At 40.5% G+C, this 19,483-nt stretch overlaps 1 protein-coding gene across 1 annotated transcript; it reads left to right on the top strand.

Moving 5' to 3' along the window:
* Nucleotides 1–6,097: 6,097 nt before the first annotated feature.
* Nucleotides 6,098–15,314, top strand: MRPS10 (mitochondrial ribosomal protein S10). Its single transcript, XM_054568759.1, has 7 exons — nucleotides 6,098–6,180; nucleotides 9,627–9,691; nucleotides 9,782–9,854; nucleotides 11,724–11,860; nucleotides 12,794–12,902; nucleotides 13,989–14,078; nucleotides 14,951–15,314. Exons 1-7 carry the CDS (start codon nucleotides 6,133–6,135, stop codon nucleotides 15,032–15,034), a joined length of 606 nt encoding a protein of 201 aa, XP_054424734.1. The 5' UTR covers nucleotides 6,098–6,132; the 3' UTR covers nucleotides 15,035–15,314.
* The last annotated feature ends 4,169 nt before the right edge of the window (nucleotides 15,315–19,483 follow it).

Below are 19,483 nucleotides of genomic sequence, written 5' to 3'. Positions count from 1 at the left end.
GGACCGCTCCGGTGGAGAAACACCGCCCCGCCCCCCGCCCCCGCCGCCTTTAATGCGCGACTTCCGGAGAGGGGGGCTTCCAGGCCTGACCCACCCCAGATAGGCTGGCTCCCCAGCTCCTGTAGGTGTGGCAGTCATGCCAGGCTGCTTTGCTGGCATGTTACTAGCTTAACATTAGAGAAAGTGCCAGCAGGACCATGAGGATGGGGCCCCAAGCATCCTTTCCAGTTTGACTCTGCAGAAGCATTTAGCACATACTCAGGGCCCACGGTGGCCCCACGCAGGCAGTGTTGTCTCAATCTCAGGAAAGCCGAGGGCAGAAGATAAATACAAAGGTTCTCTTTAATTACTCTGTTTTCAGAAAAGAGGTCTTGGAGGTTTCCTTCATCTTTAGGGGGGGGGAAAAAGGTTTTATTTGCTGCCATTTCAGACAGGTGATTCTCATGTTTGGAGTTCAGACCTGCCCTGGGCATTGTGCATCAACTTCATGGCAGAACTTCCAGAACCTTCCCAGCTGTGGGGCTGGCTGATGGCGTCTGTCCCAGTGACTACTTCCCTCTGCTTGTGAATGTCTGAGGGTGACTGTGGAAAAGTTCTGCTATTGGGTGTATGAAAGCTTATCTATCAAAGGAGACAACGCCCAGAAAAATGTTTATAAAGCAAATGTATTCATTCTGTTTGGAGACTTGCCCAGCCATTCCAGTTTTAAACATTAAAAGTAAACTTGAGTTGCCAAGGCAAAAATATAATGCACAATTTAATTTTGACTTTCCACACAGTATAGTGTAAGCATTTTTGACTTGAAATAACCAAAGAACTCCTCCTTAATGAGACAGTTCAAATTCCTGAATTAGTATTTTTTGACAATATCAACTTAAAGAATTGACTTCATAGTAACACATTGTACTTATTTTTTGTCTGAAATTCTGCCTGCATGTATGTGTTGTGTCTTAGCTTCCCCCACCCCAAAGAATTTCTCTTCCTGAAGGTCAATCAATGTCTTCAACGCGGTTACTGTTTACTCTCTGATGGTTTTTCATTAGTGAATTTAGATCTTTGAGAAAGCTTGTATATAAAAAGTTAACAGATATATTTTATGGAAAAACCCATCTTATTTTCAAATATATTTAACTGCTGTTATATTTTATTAGAGGAAGGTTGTAAATATTTTCTAGGAGTTCTATTGTAAAGAAAAGTATTTTTGAAAAAAATTAATGTAATAAAAACGAAAACATTTTTAAATAGTGGTTGTGATTGCTTCCTGTTCTGGCTTTGTTATGTTCTATTCTCCACAAATGACTTGCATGCCTTCCCATTTCAGGATGCAATTTATTCAGGTTTGCACTATAAGTTGACATCATAATATCTAGTGTGTTTAACTGTATTTTCCCCGGAATGCAGGTCCCTTGGTCCATATCAAAAGCACTATGTATAGCATATTCATAATTTTTCTTTTGTAATGTGTGTATTTTTAATAAGGATTTTATGTAACATTTTGGCAGAGAGGGCAGTATTTTCTAGTGAATTTTATAATACATTTTGCTAAAAATGTTTCTTCCTAGGTCAGTTTTTGTTAAGATGAACCAAAAGTCTTATTTTACCAGGGGTTTAAAAAAGTTTGAAGCTTGAAAGCAAAGTTATATTTAAACATCATATGTAACAAATAAATAAAAATGTTTTATAGACTTGTCCAAAAAAGGTGCATTCCTTCAAAACAAAAACATTTGGGGCATTCTAGGTTGTTTTCCCCCTCCTGAATGATAAACGTTTTTAAAAATTCTCACAATTTTTTTTTTTTTCCCAGAGAGCCAGGAGAACTTAAAAGGTTCCAGTCAGTAGCCTCAGGAATTTATGACAGTTCCTACAGAGAGATTCTTGAAACAGAGATGTAACTAAACAGACACTGTCCTTTTATTTGTGAAACCTGACTCAGTATTGCATCAGCTGCTCTGAAAATAAAATTTTATCTTTTTGAGTTTCATTTGGTTTAAACATTCCTTATTTCTAGCCACTGAAATGACTTCTCAATGCTGGATAAATGCTAATTTGTCTATTAACTTGGTTACTCTAGAGTGGTTCAGGGATCTGCTGGTCAGATTTAATGCTCACTAAAGTGCCCTCCTCCCCACCCTGGAGGCCAGGACATGAATTTCTGCTATGCAGGCAGTGGATGAGCCGCTTGAAGGGTTGGTGGTCTTGAACCATAGCGGGCCAACTGCGGTTTAGGGGGCTCGTGTTCACACAGCTCTCTCACAGTCCACCCTGGTTTGCATGCAATGCTAATCTGGATTTCCAAATTCTAAAGAATGTGTTTCCTTTTTACGATCAACAATAAACTTCAAGAGAAATCTGAAATTCTGAATTGTATACAGAATTTGCTTTAAGTGGGGCATACTTGTTAAGACCTTGATCTTCTAGGTTCTTTTGTTGCTGTTTTTCTTTAATTTTAGGTATCTATGTTAAGATAGTCCTCCATCAAATAAAGCAGCTATTCCTCTAGAAGCACTGTGCATTTAGCCAGTGTTGTAAATTTAAATTCTGCTTTCAGGGGCTCAGGTGTCCAATCTGAAGAACTTCTCCTACTGTTATAGTCATTCATTCAATACTCGTGAGCCCCATGTACCAGGCACTATTCCACACTGTATTATACACAGGGGAGTTGAGTGTATAAAAATGACTGTGACATCATTCCTTCCTGCCATGGAATTTAATACTTAGGAAGAGCATAGGGGCCCTCAGTGCTGATCCAATTCCACCATTGGGAAAAGCAAAGGTCATGCTTTATTAATATTGTGAACTGCCTCACCATTACCCACACATACACAGAAATTTAAAATAGGTACTCAGCAACTATCTGTTAAATTAATCTTTCAGGTATGGGTATCCATGTGTGTGTGTGTGTGTGTGTGTGTGTGTGTGAGAGAGAGAGAGAGAGAGAGAGAACAAAACCTCTTCTGAAGTTACCTGAAGTCAATTCTAAATCCTACAGACTCCTCCACCCCAGCCAGCCAGCTGAAGTTTGCTCTAGGCATGAGGATGGGTTTTAATGTTGACACGAAGCAAAACGTAATTAAGCAGGCATGTTAAGAAATTGAATAATATATTCCTAAGTGAACCGCAGTGATCTTTGGATCACAGACACCCCTGTATGAAAGAGCCAAAGGGCTGATCATTTCCTCTAAGAGATACAATCTTTTGGAAAAGGCTGTCCTCCCCATACCTAACCCCAAGGGACTCGGTTGTAGCTGTTTGAGTTACAAAGGCCAGAGCAGCCCTACATACTTGTTTTGCATTCCAACATATATATTGTTACATACTGATCTCTCCTTTGACTGTTTTGGGTCATTACTTCCTCGGCTTGTGTGATTTTATTTTCAGAAGTATTGCCATTTTTAACCACTTAATTGACACATGATTGACATAAAAAGCTATACATATTTATTGTATACAACTTGATGAGTTTGTAGGTAAGTATACAAACCATGAAACCATGGCAACCAGGAGAAAAGGGCTGTCTTTGAAAATAGAACCACTGGTACAATCAAAATATATAACTTAGAAATATTCAATGCACATATTTTTATTTTTCCTGGATAGAAAGCAAAGTGGACTTGCATCAACTCTCCAGAATTATTTGACCTATTTATCTGCATTAGGTCAAAGGTTTGAAAGTCAAGGTGGTAGGGAAGAAGCCAAGCTTTAGAACTGTCCTTGCCCACCCATCATACCAAAGAGCCCTGTTCACAGCCCCACTGTTGGCAACACCTGGGTTTACCTCTCACCGTGACTCCCACCTTGCCCCCAGCTAATTGGACCAGGGTTGGCACCTGACTCCGAGATGTTAGGTCCATAGGCCATTAGGTCACACGTGGCATGGCTTAGCCCAGGAAAATGAAGGGACCAAATCAAATTCCCACATTTGAGAGTATGAATGGAGAAACTTGAGCTGGAGGCAGCAAGCAGCGGCCGCATGCAAGGCACAGTTGTGAGGGAGCAGAAACTATTTGTAAGCAGAGAGAGCCCATTGATAAAGAGACCGTGTTTGGCCTCAGGAATAGAGAGGGCATCCAGGCCTTGAGCATGCTTTGAGCCCACTTATCCAGTTGCAAGAGCAGTCCAGGCCACACATGTCTTTTAAAATAAGAAGATAAACACCTGTTTTTGCAGGAGGGTGCAGAAGTGGGAATCACTAATCCTCACATTCAAAAGAGACTTAACTAGAACTGGAGCGAACCATAGGGTCAGCACCAGCCCACTGTAGGGGTAGAAAGGCATTGAACTAGGGCCTTGAAAATGGTTACTAGTTCAGCTGTAATTAACTGACCGTATGACTTTGTGTCAGCCAGTTCATCTCTGAGCCTCCGTTTCATCATTTATAAAATTAGGATAAAATACATGTCTTTACATAAGGATCAGATTAGGTAACATGGGTGAAAAGTCATTTGCAAACTGTAATGTCCCCAACATCATGGCCGCGGGACCCTCACCCAGCTGAGGCTACTCAAAGCAGGCAGCAGCAGGCTGAGGACCCATCACAGAAGATGCAAATAGAGAAACTGATGCAAACTTCAGAAGCCACAATAGAGTTGGACGGCAGCTAGAAAACCCCACTGGCTGAGAGACACCAGCCAACTTCGAATGTCACAGTTCAGAGAGGGATCCTGAAAAGGGCACTGGGCGGCCTATCAGGCCGCGCCACAGCTGAGCACAGCAGAGGGGCACACAGGCAAAGCGGGGTTTCCACGCTCTGGGGTGGGGCCACACTGGCATCTCCACAGCATCTCCACACAGACTGAGTTCTAATCAACAGAGGCCAATCTAAGGGGCCAGAAAACTGATTTTTGGTTCTAGGTCTTTCATCAATTTGTGTGATATTGGGCAAAACATTTTACCTCTTCCTTGGTTCTCTAGACTGAAAATTAGGGTAAGCAATATCTACTTGTGGAAAGGGGAAAAAAACAAAAACAACTTTACATTTGCACAATACTTTAGTTAGATGCCACAAAATGTTCCCATCAATTTGATTTTTTAAGCTTCTCAACAATTTTGTGAGGTAGGTGTAGTAGAAGCAATTTTATGGTATAAATAAATACTGGATAACACTTTTTTGCATTATGTGCCAGGCATTGTAGCAAACATCACCCATCAGTATCTCATTTAATCCTCATAACAACTATTTGAAGTAGGAACTATTACCATCTCCAGTTGATATATGAGAAAATTGAGGCTCAGAGTGGGGAAGTAACTTGCCCAAAATCACTCAACTAAATGGTGAGCCTAGGTTTACAACCCAGATCTCCCGATTATAAGGCCAGGGTTTTCCATTATACTAAATCGCATATGTGAACGCACTTGAGGGAAGTAAAGTCTAGAGGATTACACAAAAGGAAAAAATTTTTATTACAACAAAACCCAGTAACAAGCCTTTTAGTTGGAGCTAAATTATGATGAACATAAATAAAAGGACATTTTTTCGTTATAACACTTTTTGGCTTGTGGTACAGCCACTGTAATGCTGAAGTACCTAGAGTAACATAAGGAAATGAAGACTTAGGAAGATCAGTAGGACAGCGGCGCGCACAGGACGACTGGAACCCCAAAATGCCAGCAGGTGTGGGGGGAAGGAAGGCGGGATTAAGGAACGTGATACAAGGCTATTGCAGTACGGAAAAGGGAGGGAACCAGGGCTTAATGGAGTGATCAACTTTTCATTTTAATGAAATACGGATTTTGTAACACTTTGAAAAATACATAAATAGAAAAACAAATCAACCATTATCCATTACCCAGAGATAACCGCTGTCAATATCTTTTCCAAACACGTGTTTTTGTTTGCATCGGACAAAACAGGAACCACATACGACAGACACGATCTGTGGAGGAAAACATTTTCTGGGCCTTGGTAACCATCTAGACACGGGCTGAAGGAACTTTATCAAGACACAAGGTCCGGCTGGTAGACAACCCACTGGAAGCCAACGGGATTCCGAGCCCCAACCTTAAAAAAGCATGGAATCACATCTCTATGGTTCTTTGCCGGAACACAAGAATATACTCTCTCCTTTTGCGGAACTCTATGGTCTGAGGACGCACTATGACCCCGGAAGCGATCCTGGGAGGCTGGACGGCAAGATGGCGGCGCGAGCAGCGCTTGGGGCCGTGTGCCGGCGTCTTTGGCAGGCAGGTACTGGGCAGGCTGGGGGAACTGAGCGAGCCAACAGGGACATTTGCCAGCCGTCGTTTTGGCCATCAGGAGCCTTTCCCGATTTTATTCCGCACCTTTGCTCATTCGCAGGAAGGTGGCAAGAAAGGGGCTGGTGTTATCTCGAATTCTCTCACAGTATAAAACATAAGTCAGGGCAAAAACAGGAACAAAAAGAATGACAGAGCTGGAAAGGATATTGAATATATGTTCCAAACCCCCTTCCGCCACCCCCCACCCCCGCCGTGAGGCTCGGAAGACCGGAAACTTGGCCTTGAGGGGCTGAGCTGGCACAAGGTCTCAGATTCTTCCCACGGAACTAAATTGAGATACTCTCCTCCAATGCAGGATTTCGCAGATTTAGACGAGAGTCACTGAAGTCAGAGGAGTGGATGAAGTATCCTGTGCGGTGTTGGGGGGAAGAAGCAAAAACTTAAGCAGTGGTTCTCAAGTATTTTGGCCTCAGCACCCATTTACAGTCTAAAAATAGTCGAGAAGCCAAAAAAAGTTTGTTTTTGTGGGTTTTAGTTATCGCTATTTAGCTCATTAGAAAATAAACCAATATAAAAGTGTTTATTCCTTTTAGATAACACTAATAAACTCATTATATGTTAACATAATTCACATTTTTATAGAAAATAATTAAGTTTTCAAAGCAAACTTAGTAAGACGCAGTGTTTTATGTTTTTGCCACTCTCTTTACTGTCTGGCTTAATAGAAGACCGCTGGATTTTCATATCTGCTTCTGTGTTCATATCACACATACAACCTCTGGAAAACTGCACTGTACACTTGTAAGACAATGAGAGTGAAAAAGTTGCAAATAAAACCTTAGTATTATTATGAAACTAGTTTGAATCTTCCAGTCCCTTGAAAGTGTTTCAGGGGCTCCCCAGAGGTGCTCAGAGCACACTTTGAGAATAACTGTTGTTAAGAAAAGTCAGGTGGTCTTAGCAGTTGAAATTTTGGACCAAGACAACTAAACCCAGATACCCTTCAACCTTCTCAAAAAGAAAGCTTTAAGAACTTTTTGCCCTGGTCCAGTAGCTCAGTTGGTTAGAGCATCATCCTGACATGCCAAGATTGCTGGTTAGATTCCTGGTCAGGGGTCAGGGCACATACAAAAATCAGCCAATGAATGCATAAATAAGTGGAACAACAATTTGATGTTTCTCTCTCCATGCCCCCTCTCTCTCAAATCAATAATTTTATAAAAAAATTTTTTAAGAACTTTTTACGGTTGATTTGTGGCTGTAACAGCACTTAGTCTCCAACTTTTAAAAGCAGAGGTTTATACTGGAAGAATATGATTGGCAAGTGTCATATGCCTTAGACCTATTGTCCTTCGGCACAACCGAATTGTTGGGGTCACTGACAGAAATGTGGGGATGGAGTTTTCTATTATGCATGAAAAGTAACACCTCTTCCTACCTTATATTGTACCTTATTTCCTCCTCTTTTTGTTTTTCCTCCGATCCAACAGAGAATATGAAAATTTTAATTTTGCCTCCATCTTGGGTTGAGAGGGGAAGGACAGTAAGTTAACAATAGGCTTTTTTAACATATTTATGTGACCCTCAGTTTTATTTAAGCTTCACTTGTGCTAAACAGTTATTCTCATCTTCAGAGTATTCTTAAGGGTCCTATTATGCTTCCACTTTCTCGGGTACACATTTATGAGGTCTGTCCAGAAAAGAAGTCCAGCCACTGTTAATGTAACGAGAATGGTTTGCACAACACCATTGTACCCTGGCAGCCAAGGAGAGTGGACTGGAATGAGCATGTGTGAACAAGGACAACCTCACTGTACTAGTCAGTAGAGGTGGTAGGCATGGTTGAGTGAGCATGTGTACTGTGTGGCCGTTGAATTCAAAATGACTGAACGAGTAGAGCAACAAATCTGCATCAAATTTTGTATTGAACATGAACATTCCTCCTTGGAAACTATTTGGATGATTCAGAAGGCTGCAGCTATATTGGCAGCTTCTTTATGACAATGCACCTGCTTATACATCACATTTCATGCAGTTTTTTGATCAAACACATTACCCAGGTGACCCTGCCCCCGCTACAGCCCAGATTTGGCATCCTGTGACTTCTGAATTTTCCCAAAACTAAAGTCACCTTCAAAAGGGAAGATTTTTTAGACCATCCATGGTATTCAGGAAAATATGACAGGGTGGCTGATAGTGATGGGAACTGTGAGGTCCCAAGGTGCCTACTTTGTAGGGGACTGAGGCGTCATTGTCCTATGTGCATGTTCTCTCTCTTTTTTTAAAGATTTTATGAGAGAGGGGGAAAGAGAGGGAGAAAAAATGCCAGAGAAACAGCAATCCGTTGCCTCTCTGATACCCCCAAGTGAGGACCTGGCCCACAACCCAGGCACATGCCTGACTGGGAATCAAACTGGCGGGGCTCAGTCTACTGAGCCACACCAGCCAGGGCTACAATGTTTCTTGTCTCTTGTGTCTTCTTCAGTAAATGTCTGTTTTCCCTATTATATGGCTGTATATCTTCTGGACAGACCTTGTATATCTCAAGAAAGCTTAAAGGAAAAGTAGGTGGCAAGTTATATCTGCATAGTACTGTAAATCTCCTACAACCAGAAGTTCTGTCCACTAGGGGGAGCCAACAGTAAAGGATTTGGAAAGGCTGGATTGTTGCATTTTGAGGTACAGTAGTGGTGTAAAATGGGTGTAAGTTTCAGTGTATATTTCAGTTTACTTGTAAGCTAGTTATCCCTGTCAAATCAAATAATACACACTGGAAAAGATGTATGAAAGCTTCAAAAGAAGGGTACTTTAGAATTCTTATTTCAACTCCTAATAAATTTTTAAGGCTTTTATGGCTCAAAAATATTGAGGCAGATTACTATTATGTTGAAGTACATTTAAAATGTAAAAATAATTGGAAGATTAAGCCACATTTTTCTTTGATGCCCTCAAATTTAATTTATAGCTGTTATTCTAATGTGAGAATTGCTTGTTTAAAAAAAAAAGTTCTTCTAAGCTTTAATATATATAGATTCTTTAGTATTTTGAGAGTCCTTTTTGATTATCAATTTGTCCATTGTCTTCTTTTTGTAAAAAATAAAATCTGATTTGGCATTTAATTACCCCATTATCTTCATCTGAAATAATGAGATAGCCCTTTATTTTTTAAAATATGTTTACTGATTTTAGAGAGGACAGAGAGTAAGGTCGATGTGAGAAAGAAACATTGATTGGTTGCCTCCCATAAGTGCCCCAGCCAGGGATCAACCCTCAGCCCTTTGGTGTATGGGAGGAGCCCCACCAGCTAAGGGTGAGATAGCCCTTTATTTGAAGCAACGTACATCTTTTGATTTTTTTTTTAATGGAAACTATGAATGGTTTGGGGATTGGCTTTAATTCTAACATGTTCCTTTTTTTGTTTGCTTTTTAAGGGTTCATGGGAATTTTCTGTAAACAGTTCTACAAGCACTACATCCAAAAATGATGGCTTTCTTTTGTAAGTATGTAATCAGATGTGCTAAATTGAACGAGAAAATGGGCTCTTGTGCTATTTTACTTAGGTTTCTCCTTTTTTCCCCCTTCACAGCAGTACCAATAGGAAGTGGGTACAGTTTTCAAGCCTACATGTTGATGTTCCCAAGGATTTGACCAAGCCTGAAGTATGTACTCCCTATTTCCTGGCATAAGGAACTACATTAGTAATAATACTATTACTATAATACTATTTCATTTGAGATTGCTTCCTAAATACTTTATAACTAAAAAAAATTGTTCTGGAATACTGGCAAATGCACAGTGTGCTGAGTAGAGTATTCAGTGGTCCCTGGCGCTCATGTTCTCTTTCAGGGGATCTAGGTAAGTTCTAAAAGGCATAAATTATTTGCCCCAAGTAACTGGGAGTGAGCAGATTTTTGCTTTTAAGTCAGCATAATGTGAAGAGTTGTCATAATTAATGACGCAGGATACTTGATACATTCTAGAAAAGAATTTTTCTTGTAGCTCTTAAGTCTTTGTTTTCATTTTAAGACATGGAGCCTGGGCCTGGACAGTGCTTTATTGTTCACAGTGAGAAAGAGTGTTAGCACAAGTAAAATCCACAAGGAGCCATGTAGCCTTGTTTCATTTGAGTAAAAGCCAGGATTTCTTCAACCCAGTTTTTGTGTTATTTGTAATTTTTTTTGAAATCCTCACATTTCAATTTTTTCAGTTCTACCCCTCAAAAATAACCCTTTTTAACAGTTCAGTGTGAATCATTTTAGATATTTATCTGCATATAATTATTATATCTGTGTGCACACACCAAAATGGAATTGTGTTATACATAATGTGCTGCTGCTTCATTTTTTTCACTTAGTAGATACTGGATATGTTTCCATGACAATATATATATACACACACCCCCGGTCTCCAGCATAGATGCCTGCATGGGCTAGGCCTGTGAGGAGGGGTAACAGAGTGGTCACAATGACAGGCTGTGCCTGTGATAAGCGAGACAGCTGCTACTTGCCGTAGCCATTGTTGCCACGTGGGAAATCAGACCTAGGCATGCCAAGTTGTCTAAATTTTCCAAGCTAAATTGAAATCCAGATTTTTCTGTGAAATCTCCTTACATTTGATCTTTTTAACAGATTCAGAATTTCTTTAAAACCCTGTAGGAATCAATCAGAATACATCTTAGGGCTATATTTCCCCTTCCCTCCTCCCCTAACTCCTGCAATAGGATATCAGTATATTCTGTTCCCCCAACAGCCCTAATTGGGGTAATTGAGAGCTTCCTGGTTAGGTAACTGATCTCCTTCAGGTGCAAAGTAATTAACCCTGAATCATTAGATTAGTATGTATAAATTACTGGTTCAATGAATGAATGAAGTGAAGGTAATTCACCTCTTGGAAGAAAGTCGGAAATGTCATACCCATTATTTCTAAGATTTTAAGTATTGTATTAGAATAGAAGAGGTGGAAATTATATGTATAGTCAGTGTCATAACATTTTAATTAGGAGTTAGAAGTGAGTAATTTTTCTATTATGGCAGGCAAAGCACATGAATAAAACCTGATAAATAGTATGAATCGTAATCGCTCACCTTCATATAACAATGTTTAATCATTTATAAACACTTTAATCTGTGTTTTCTTATGTATTCCCTTAAGAAATGCTGTGTTCTGTAGCATCAGTCTTCTGTCTTTTATATATAAGAAAACTAAAGTGCAGTGAAATCATGACTTGCCCACTGTCATTCAGCTGGAAGTAGCAGAGTAAGTTAGAAGGCTCCATAAGTGATTTTGTAGGTTGCCTTGAAAGTTGCTTTGATTGAAACTGCATTTTAATAATAAATTATAAGGGTCATTGTGCAGATCTGAATGTGATAGTATCTAGAGACTTAAGCTCACAGTGTTCAAATGTTAGCATTTTTCTCATCATTTATTATTGAACTCTGAAGTTGCTCAATTGAGAGTAATATGTTAAATATTTTAGTTGTAAATATTAGAGGAACCGTGAATGAAACTTTTCTGTTTCAAAATTGTAGATAACCATTTCTGATGAACCAGACACATTATATAAGCGCCTGTCAGTTTTAGTAAAAGGCCATGATAAGGCTGTGTTGGACAGTTACGAATATTTTGCTGTGCTTGCCGCAAAAGAACTTGGTATCTCTATTGAAGTGTAAGTATGATCTTTCCTAGTCTGACCTGTCAGCTGCGGTAACGTGATCAACCAGGAGAATGGTGCTGATTCAGGCTAGGTCTAAGCTCTTAAAATGGGATGGAACTCATGATAGGTAGGGTGTAGCTTTGTCATTTTATCCTAAACAGGTTCATCCCTTCCTGTCTCCTAGAATGTTTAAATACTAGAATGAGTGAACCCAGAAAATGAAGGAAATCCTTTCTCTATCAATTTTAGAGACATGCGGAGACCCAAGAATCCCTAGATTCTTTGATTTGATCATCTTTGGCTGATAAATTCATTGTTTCACAACTGCCCTGAGAAACACCACTCTCCCAGTAACTTAATGTCTGAGCGAGGTGAGCTTCATGTGGCCCTGAAGTCACTGCAGGGTCAAGTGTAACTACCTCAATTGTCTTGTCACCTGCTCCTGATGTAGAACAAGGCCCATTTGGGGCTTTGCCTGTCTTGCCTTGTAGCAAATCAGAAGGACGCACATTTTCCATAGCAGACCATGGTTTTGTGGTTATTGATATATCTGTACATTTTCCTAAAGTAACACAGCAGACATTACAGCTGTGTCCAACACACTGGCGTTATCTTCACAGTTCATATCTCTGGTCAGTAAGGGACTTCAGAGCTGTGCATCTGAAGGCATGTGTGTGCGTGTGCTTGCATGCCAAGGCTCACCTTTGGGTCTGTGAAAAAATGTTTGTGTTGCTGTCTGAATGTGTTTATTTTGGCCTGAGCTTGTGACAGCAGTTGTTATAACATAGATGACAGTCCTGACAAATGAAGTCTATAAATGGTAGTTAATGCCTGTAATTGAGTATGAGTTTTGCCTACAAAATTGTGGAACCATGCTTCGACATCAGTGACTAAGGTTTTAACATCACTTAGATTAAGTATGTTGTTTTGCCCATTAATTTTCAGATACGAACCTCCAAGGAAAATAGAGCGATTTACTCTTCTCAAATCAGTGCATATTTTCAAGAAGCACAGAGTTCAGTATGAAATGAGAACACTTTACAGATGTTTAGAGGTGAGTTAATTTCAAACATAGAGGTATTTTTGAAATGCCCAGATTTCATACCAGTATAACTTTCCTTTGACATTGACTCTGTTGACTTTCTTTCAGTCAGCTTATGTGTCATAGTTGTAGACAAGGTGCATTTCCTTTTGTGTTTATGGACGTGGCAGATAGGAAAATCAAACTCAAATAAAACCATCTTTTAGAATAGTTCATACTTTAACTTAATAATGCATATTATACTGACTTTTATACAATAACATAGCATTGGAATAATTTTGTTTGCTTTTCAAATATTCTAGTTAAATTTTCACACAGCTCTTATAATGCTATTCATGTACTAACTGGATTTCCCATGTCTATGATGGGCAGCATTAAGGTTTTTTCATTCATCTTATTCTTTTGTGTATCCACTAGGGTAAGCATAGTGCTTGGGCTCCAGAGCCAGGCAGCCAGGTCCCAGTCTAGGCACCTACGAACTAGAAATTCCTGCCTCTGGAGAATGAGAATAATAAGGGTACCCCTCTTGTAGGTTAGTGTGAGGGTAAACTAAAGCATTGAGGACATTTCCATCACATAGTAAATGGTTGATAAATGTTATTAAAACAAGTGCTTGTGCATCTTCTACATTGGAAGCCCTGTACTATGCATTGTGGGTACAAATACGATTAAAACGTAGTCCCAAATTTAAATGCAGAGAACCCCCAAAATGTTCTGTACCCATGTCCAACAGAAACACCTCCCCGAGGGGTATGAGGAAAATTTCATACTAACTATCTTATAATCTAGTCTTCTTTTCCTTTTGTCTCAAGTTGTTCTGTGAAACTCTTCCAAGTGTACTGCTTTGATGCCGTGCTTGCCAGCTGAGCTCCGCGGAGCCCTGGCTTTAAAGCATCTGGGAGGAAGGGCGCTTCAAGGCCGTGCCCCCTCCCCCCAATTCAGTTCAACCAGAGGATCTACCTCTTTTTTTTTTTTTTTTAATTGGAATTCTGTGTAAGATTTCATAGAGAAAGAAGAAAAGGTTCTACCACTTTTACCAATAAAACTTAAAAGTTTCTGCTCTAACAGTGTGAACCAATTTTGTGTTTGAAATTTTAGTTAAAACATCTAACTGGAAGTACAGCAGATGTCTACTTGGAGTACATTCAGCGAAACTTACCTGAAGGAGTTGCCATGGAAGTTACAAAGGTATGACTTTAATCTCCACCTCTGTTGGAGAGCAGCTCTGTGTTGGGTCACAGCCTTCTCTGGAGCTTCCCAGGTGGAATCTGAAACCACCCCTGGGTGCGGAGGGCAAGGAGAGACTGAAGAAAGATGCAGACCACTCCAAACGGTAGGTGGCAGGTTTAATAAGCAAGGGAAGTTAACAGTTTGTCTTGAGCAGCTGGAAGATAATTAGATTTCTGCACCCACCTGCCAAATCTTAAAAGTTTCTGGGGAGGCCCAAACTGGGGTCATTCGCATACCTAGGGGGCTTTAACTGGGGTCAGTCGTGTACCCAGTCCAGGTAGTCTCAGTACCACATTTCTGTCTCCAGCCTGTATCCTTGGAGCAGGTTCTAAGAACGGAAAGCAAAGGGAGCACACATCCCAGACACAGAAGAGGGGGCAAGCAGCCTTCAGTCACCTGGGTTCAGCTCACAAATCAAACCGGCGGTCATGTCTTTTTGATGACCCAGCCCACTGAGTGAAGGGGAGAGCCTGTGGCGGGCCTGGGGGAGGGGTTCCCACAGTGGTTGCGGTCTCCGCTTCCCTGTGCAGCTCATCCAGATCCTGCCTCTGCAGCCACATCCTCCCCGAGCTGCCTCTGAAGTGTCCTTCCCTCTCAGGAGTTGCCTAGACATGGGGACCGCATTAGGTGGTAGTCCCCAATGATCACTGAGGATCACATAGATTATATATGTCAGAGTTTTATATATCATCAAGTTTTCTTCTCTCTGTTTCAGAGCCCTAGAAAAAGATAAAAGACAAAAAAGAGGATTTAAGGGAACAAAATTAATCTATTTTGTAGCCAAAGAGTTAAGTTCACATTGTATTACAATTTTATTTTTCTCTTTTTAGACAAAATTAGAACGGTTACCAGAACACATCAAGGAACCAATCTGGGAAACGATACCAGAGGGAAAAGAAGAAAGCAAGTCATAAAGCCTCAGAGAGACTAGTTGTGCAGACTCTTGAAATGAGGGTGGGCCAGCCTCATAGGCTGAAATGAGAGTGCTTCCACTGAGACGATTTTGACTTCTGTGTAACTGCTCTGTTGACTCCACGTGTTCTGATCAGTTGGCAGCAGGGGATGGAACATTAAAGATACAATGGGCTATAGTAATAAAGAACCTCTTTATTCTTTTATACACATCATCTTTTCAGTTCTGATTTTAACAAATGTGAGTAAACCATTTTAAACCATTTTGACTTTGCACCAAAAGACTTGATTTACATTTTATTATTCGGTATTGTTCAATTACTAGTTTGTACTAATTTTAATTTATATCATGTTCATATGGAAGTGAATGAAATATTACACACATTTTTTTCTTTTGAGGTTCCTAGAAGGAACCTTGGGTTAATTTAACACTGAACAATTAAAGTTTTTGACACTCACCTTAGTACAGGCTGGCATACTCGTTTTGGGGGTGGTGACCTCCAAATAGTACCTCATTTCAGCATTACATTCTTGAAAAAACTACATACCGTGCAGCAGACCAAGCACACTTGTAGCACGCACTAAATTCTTGTAGCCCAAACCCTTGCTGCCTAAAAAGGCCACTGTGATGGAATTTAAGCTCTCAAGAAATTACCGCCTGTATTGTTTCATTCATCCTGTGATTCATTCATTCAACAGGCTTTTATTTTGTTAACTCTGTGCCCAGCACTATAGTAAATACCAAAAATTGAATAGAAATAATGGCTTTTGAAAATTGCAAGGCACAGAAAATATTTTCCTTATTAAGTTCCTCACTGATAAGAAGGCCTCTTTCTTTTGCTAAATGGTACTTTTTGTTTGGAGATGTCTACTTTTCCTTGAAATTAAATAGTAGTTAAAGCCCTGAAAGAGGTAGACCTACAATGGGCTGAAACTGTTGATGTTTCAACCCCCAGGGAGTGATTCGTTTCCTTTTTTCAGAGAATCAGGGCCTCGTCTTTTGTGGTTTTCTTCACATCTTTGGAATAGTTATGACTTCTCAGTTTTTCCCCCCTTATACTGGAATTCCTATTCTCTTTTTCCAACTTGCTATCAGGTGTCAGTGTTTTGAATGCATACTGCTTATGTATCAGACTTATATTACTGTCATTAACATGAGAAGAATTACAGTCTTGTGCCCCATGACCTCATTGTCCTCACAGGTCAGGTTTTGACTGTGTCATTCACAAATGCCTAAAGCCTGCTTATCTCAGGTATAAGCTTCAGGATTAAGAACTCGTCAATAAAACAAGAGCAATATAATGGTAATAATATCTAGCAAAGTAGCAATTTGTGACGCATTTTTACTTTAAAGGAATTCTTTCAATTTTGTGTGTGTGTGAGACAGTATTAATCACTGTAGTATAATAGGATGGTTAGGCACACTCAACCCCAGTGCCCCGCTGTGAGCGCCTTTAAAGGTGTGCTCCCACTTCCAGCTCTTGTCACAGTAGATTAACCGGTAAACCAGATTACTTAGTTGAGCACCTCAAATTATATATTAACATCTTGTTTTAAGATAAACTTGCAAACAAACACACATGTGACAAAAGCTAGTGGTACTTCTTTGTCAAAAGTATTTGGCATATTTGAAGCCCCCCCCCCCTTTTTTTTTTTTTTTTTACACATTTTTACCTGAGGACATGCTTCTTGATTTTAGAGAGGGGAAGGGAGGGAGAGAGACATCAACGCCAGAGAGAAACATTGGTTGCCTTTTGTACACGCCCCGGCCAGGGACCAAACCCACAACCCAGGCATGTGCCCTGACGGAATCAAACCTGCAACCTTTTGGTTTACAGGATGGTGCTCCAACCAACTGAGCCACACCAGCCAGGGCAAAGCCACCTTGATAAAAGCAAGGTAATTTCTTTATCCTGAAAGGCTGAGAAAGTTGTTTAAAAAAAAAAAAATGGGTCTCAAGGAAAATGCACATTCTAAAAATTCTAAGAATTAATGTCCAAGTCACACTTTCCATCCGTGGGGGGGATGGAAGATGGTGAGAGAAAAGGGGGCCTGATGGTAGAATGAACCAGAAGGCAGGTAGGAAGTGGGATTATTTTTTTGCTGAGGTGTAGCCCTGAGTTCATTGTTGCTTTCTCTGATCTGAAGTATATTTTCATATCAAATAGAATAATACAGTCTTTTAAAAATATTGGTAAGACTATGGCTTAAACTTGTTCAGTGCCTTGTTCCCAGTGCTTTCAGAGAGAATTACGTGTTCGTTTAGCCACGTTATGTGTGCCACAGTAAATGCATAAAACAGTTGTTTTAAACAAATAGTCTAATTTTGTAACACCTCTGTCAGCTACCATTCCTCCTTTCCTACACTGTAGTATTCAATTAGTTTTACTGCAACATTATGAGTAGCAGGTGGACTAGAGAAACATGGACTTTGGAGTCAGGTCTGAGTCAGGTAAGAGCTGAAACCCATCAACTGCAATAAACTTGGGCAAGATATTTAACCCTGTCAGAGCCTCAATTAACTTATTAGTAAAATGTAGAAAATAATACCTACTCATTGAGGTAGGAGTATTAAACTAGGTAACAAAACAAAACACCTCATGAATAGATAGACATTCAACAAATGAATGGAGTACAAATTTGATGATACTCCAGATGGCTTGTGTGGTGCACTGTTTAAAAAACAGCTGGAAAGGACCAGAGTATCTCCACGGTGAGGTTAGTACTAACCTTGGAGTGGCTGTGAAGTTTAAATGAGGAAACATGTAATGCTCATTATGTAATCACCACAGTCTATTATGCTGAGTATTTTACAGGCATTTACAGATATGCTCATTTAATCTTCATAACAACCCAATAAAGTAGTTACTACTATGCCCCCATTTCCCAGGACAGAAAACCAAGTTACGGCTTCCCCACCCATCATCCTTTCAGTTCAGAGATGAGGCTGGGCGAAGAGGGGGAAACTGATGTGCATGAGTTCGGATTAGTGACAGGGACAACCCCAGAACCTAAATTTTAAAGAGTAGGAGGTACTCTGAATATTCAGACCTAAAAATCCAGATTTATTTCCCCTTGCATATTGATAAAATGTACTTATATCCCCTAAAGCTCAGAAGTAAAATGATCAACTGGGGGCGGGAATTTAGGGGGTAAAAGATGTAAAGGTGACCTGAGTGAGGACAAAAGGTGTAACACACAGTATGATCCCTGAGGTCTCAGGACCCTAGTGTGAGGGGCAACGTAAGTTTAGGCCGCATCAAGGAGGGTCCTGCTGGGTCACGAGAACACTGGCATGGAGGTTATTACAGGAGGGCTTCGGGGCTCAGCAGGCGCGGAGCTGGAGCCGGGCTATGGCTGACTGCCTGAGATCCCCAGGGTTCTCTGTGCAAATCCCCGCTCAATTCCTAACCCTGCCCTCCTTAAACCCTTGCTATTGTTACTCACTTCCAGCTATCATTTCTCTCTATGGAGTCCTAATCCTCTTTAAAATGATATATTTATACTGCAACAGCTCAGCGGTATTTATGGGTCAGGTCACGGGCAACTGACCCACATCAAAAGCCAAATGAATTTTAGATTTCTTAGCCAGAGGCTAAATCAGGTTACATTTCATTCATGCTTCAATGCTGTTTAAATACCAATAAATATGAAGAGATGGACAGGGATGACACCATCTTCACACCAAGCCAGTCGAGTCTGTAGGTTCGGAGCCGCAGCAGCTGATGGGCACATGTCTTCAGGTGTGATGAGATGGGGAAAAGGTTGACAATCATTGACCTTCAAGGCTTCTTCTAGGTCCAAAGTCCCATAATCTTTCACATCAATAAATACCTGCTAACCCAGGCATTCTTAAAGGAGTCAAGAAGAGTTGTCTTTCAAAATTAAGGAATAATAGCTCCCATTACTTCAGCACTAACCATGTGTCATGCACTTTGCTCAGTACACAAGTATTTGAGTTCCTTATAATTGCCAAGCACTGGGAATTCTGTAGTGTGTCTATAGTGAAGTACCTCTCCTCAAGGATCTTAGACTTTATGGGGAAGACATAATAACGGAAAAAGTAAGGTAGTTTCAGCTCCAGGTAAACACTGAAGAAAATAAAGTAGGATAATGTCAAAATTAATTGAGTGGCTTTAAAGATAAGGTTAGGAAAGTTCTCTCAGAGGAGGGGAGAAAGACAAGAAGGAGGCAGCCGTGTCAAGAGCTGGGAGGAGAGCAATCCAAGCAGTAGGACCAATCAGTGCTAAGACCCAGTGAGCTTGGTGTGTCTGCCGACAAGGACAGAGGAACGTGAAGACAGAGCAGACAGCTCTGACCCGGTGGCTCTGTTGGAGTGTTGTTTTTGTAAACCAGAAGTTCACTGGTTCAATTCCCGGTCAGGGCACATGCCCAGGTTGTGGGTTAGGTCCCTAGTCAGGTGTGTGCAAGAGGCAACCAATCAATGTTTC

Source organism: Pteronotus mesoamericanus, unplaced genomic scaffold (genome assembly GCF_021234165.1).
Source record: "Pteronotus mesoamericanus isolate MK-2021 breed Mesoamerican mustached bat unplaced genomic scaffold, CSHL_Meso_final contig_20, whole genome shotgun sequence".
In the NCBI taxonomy this organism is placed as follows: Eukaryota; Metazoa; Chordata; class Mammalia; order Chiroptera; family Mormoopidae; genus Pteronotus; species Pteronotus mesoamericanus.
This window is presented reverse-complemented; position numbering and strand designations above follow the sequence as displayed.

What these genes read in the sequence shown, in the direction of transcription:
- MRPS10 (XM_054568759.1), top strand. Translation starts at nt 6,133, where the DNA reads ATGGCGGCGCGAGCAGCGCTTGGGGCCGTGTGCCGGCGTCTTTGGCAG. An exon ending in TGTGCCGGCGTCTTTGGCAG is followed by an intron (nt 6,181 to 9,626) that starts GCAGGTACTGGG and finishes TTGCTTTTTAAG; the next exon opens with GGTTCATGGGAATTTTCTGT. An exon ending in AGGATTTGACCAAGCCTGAA is followed by an intron (nt 9,855 to 11,723) that starts GTATGTACTCCC and finishes TCAAAATTGTAG; the next exon opens with ATAACCATTTCTGATGAACC.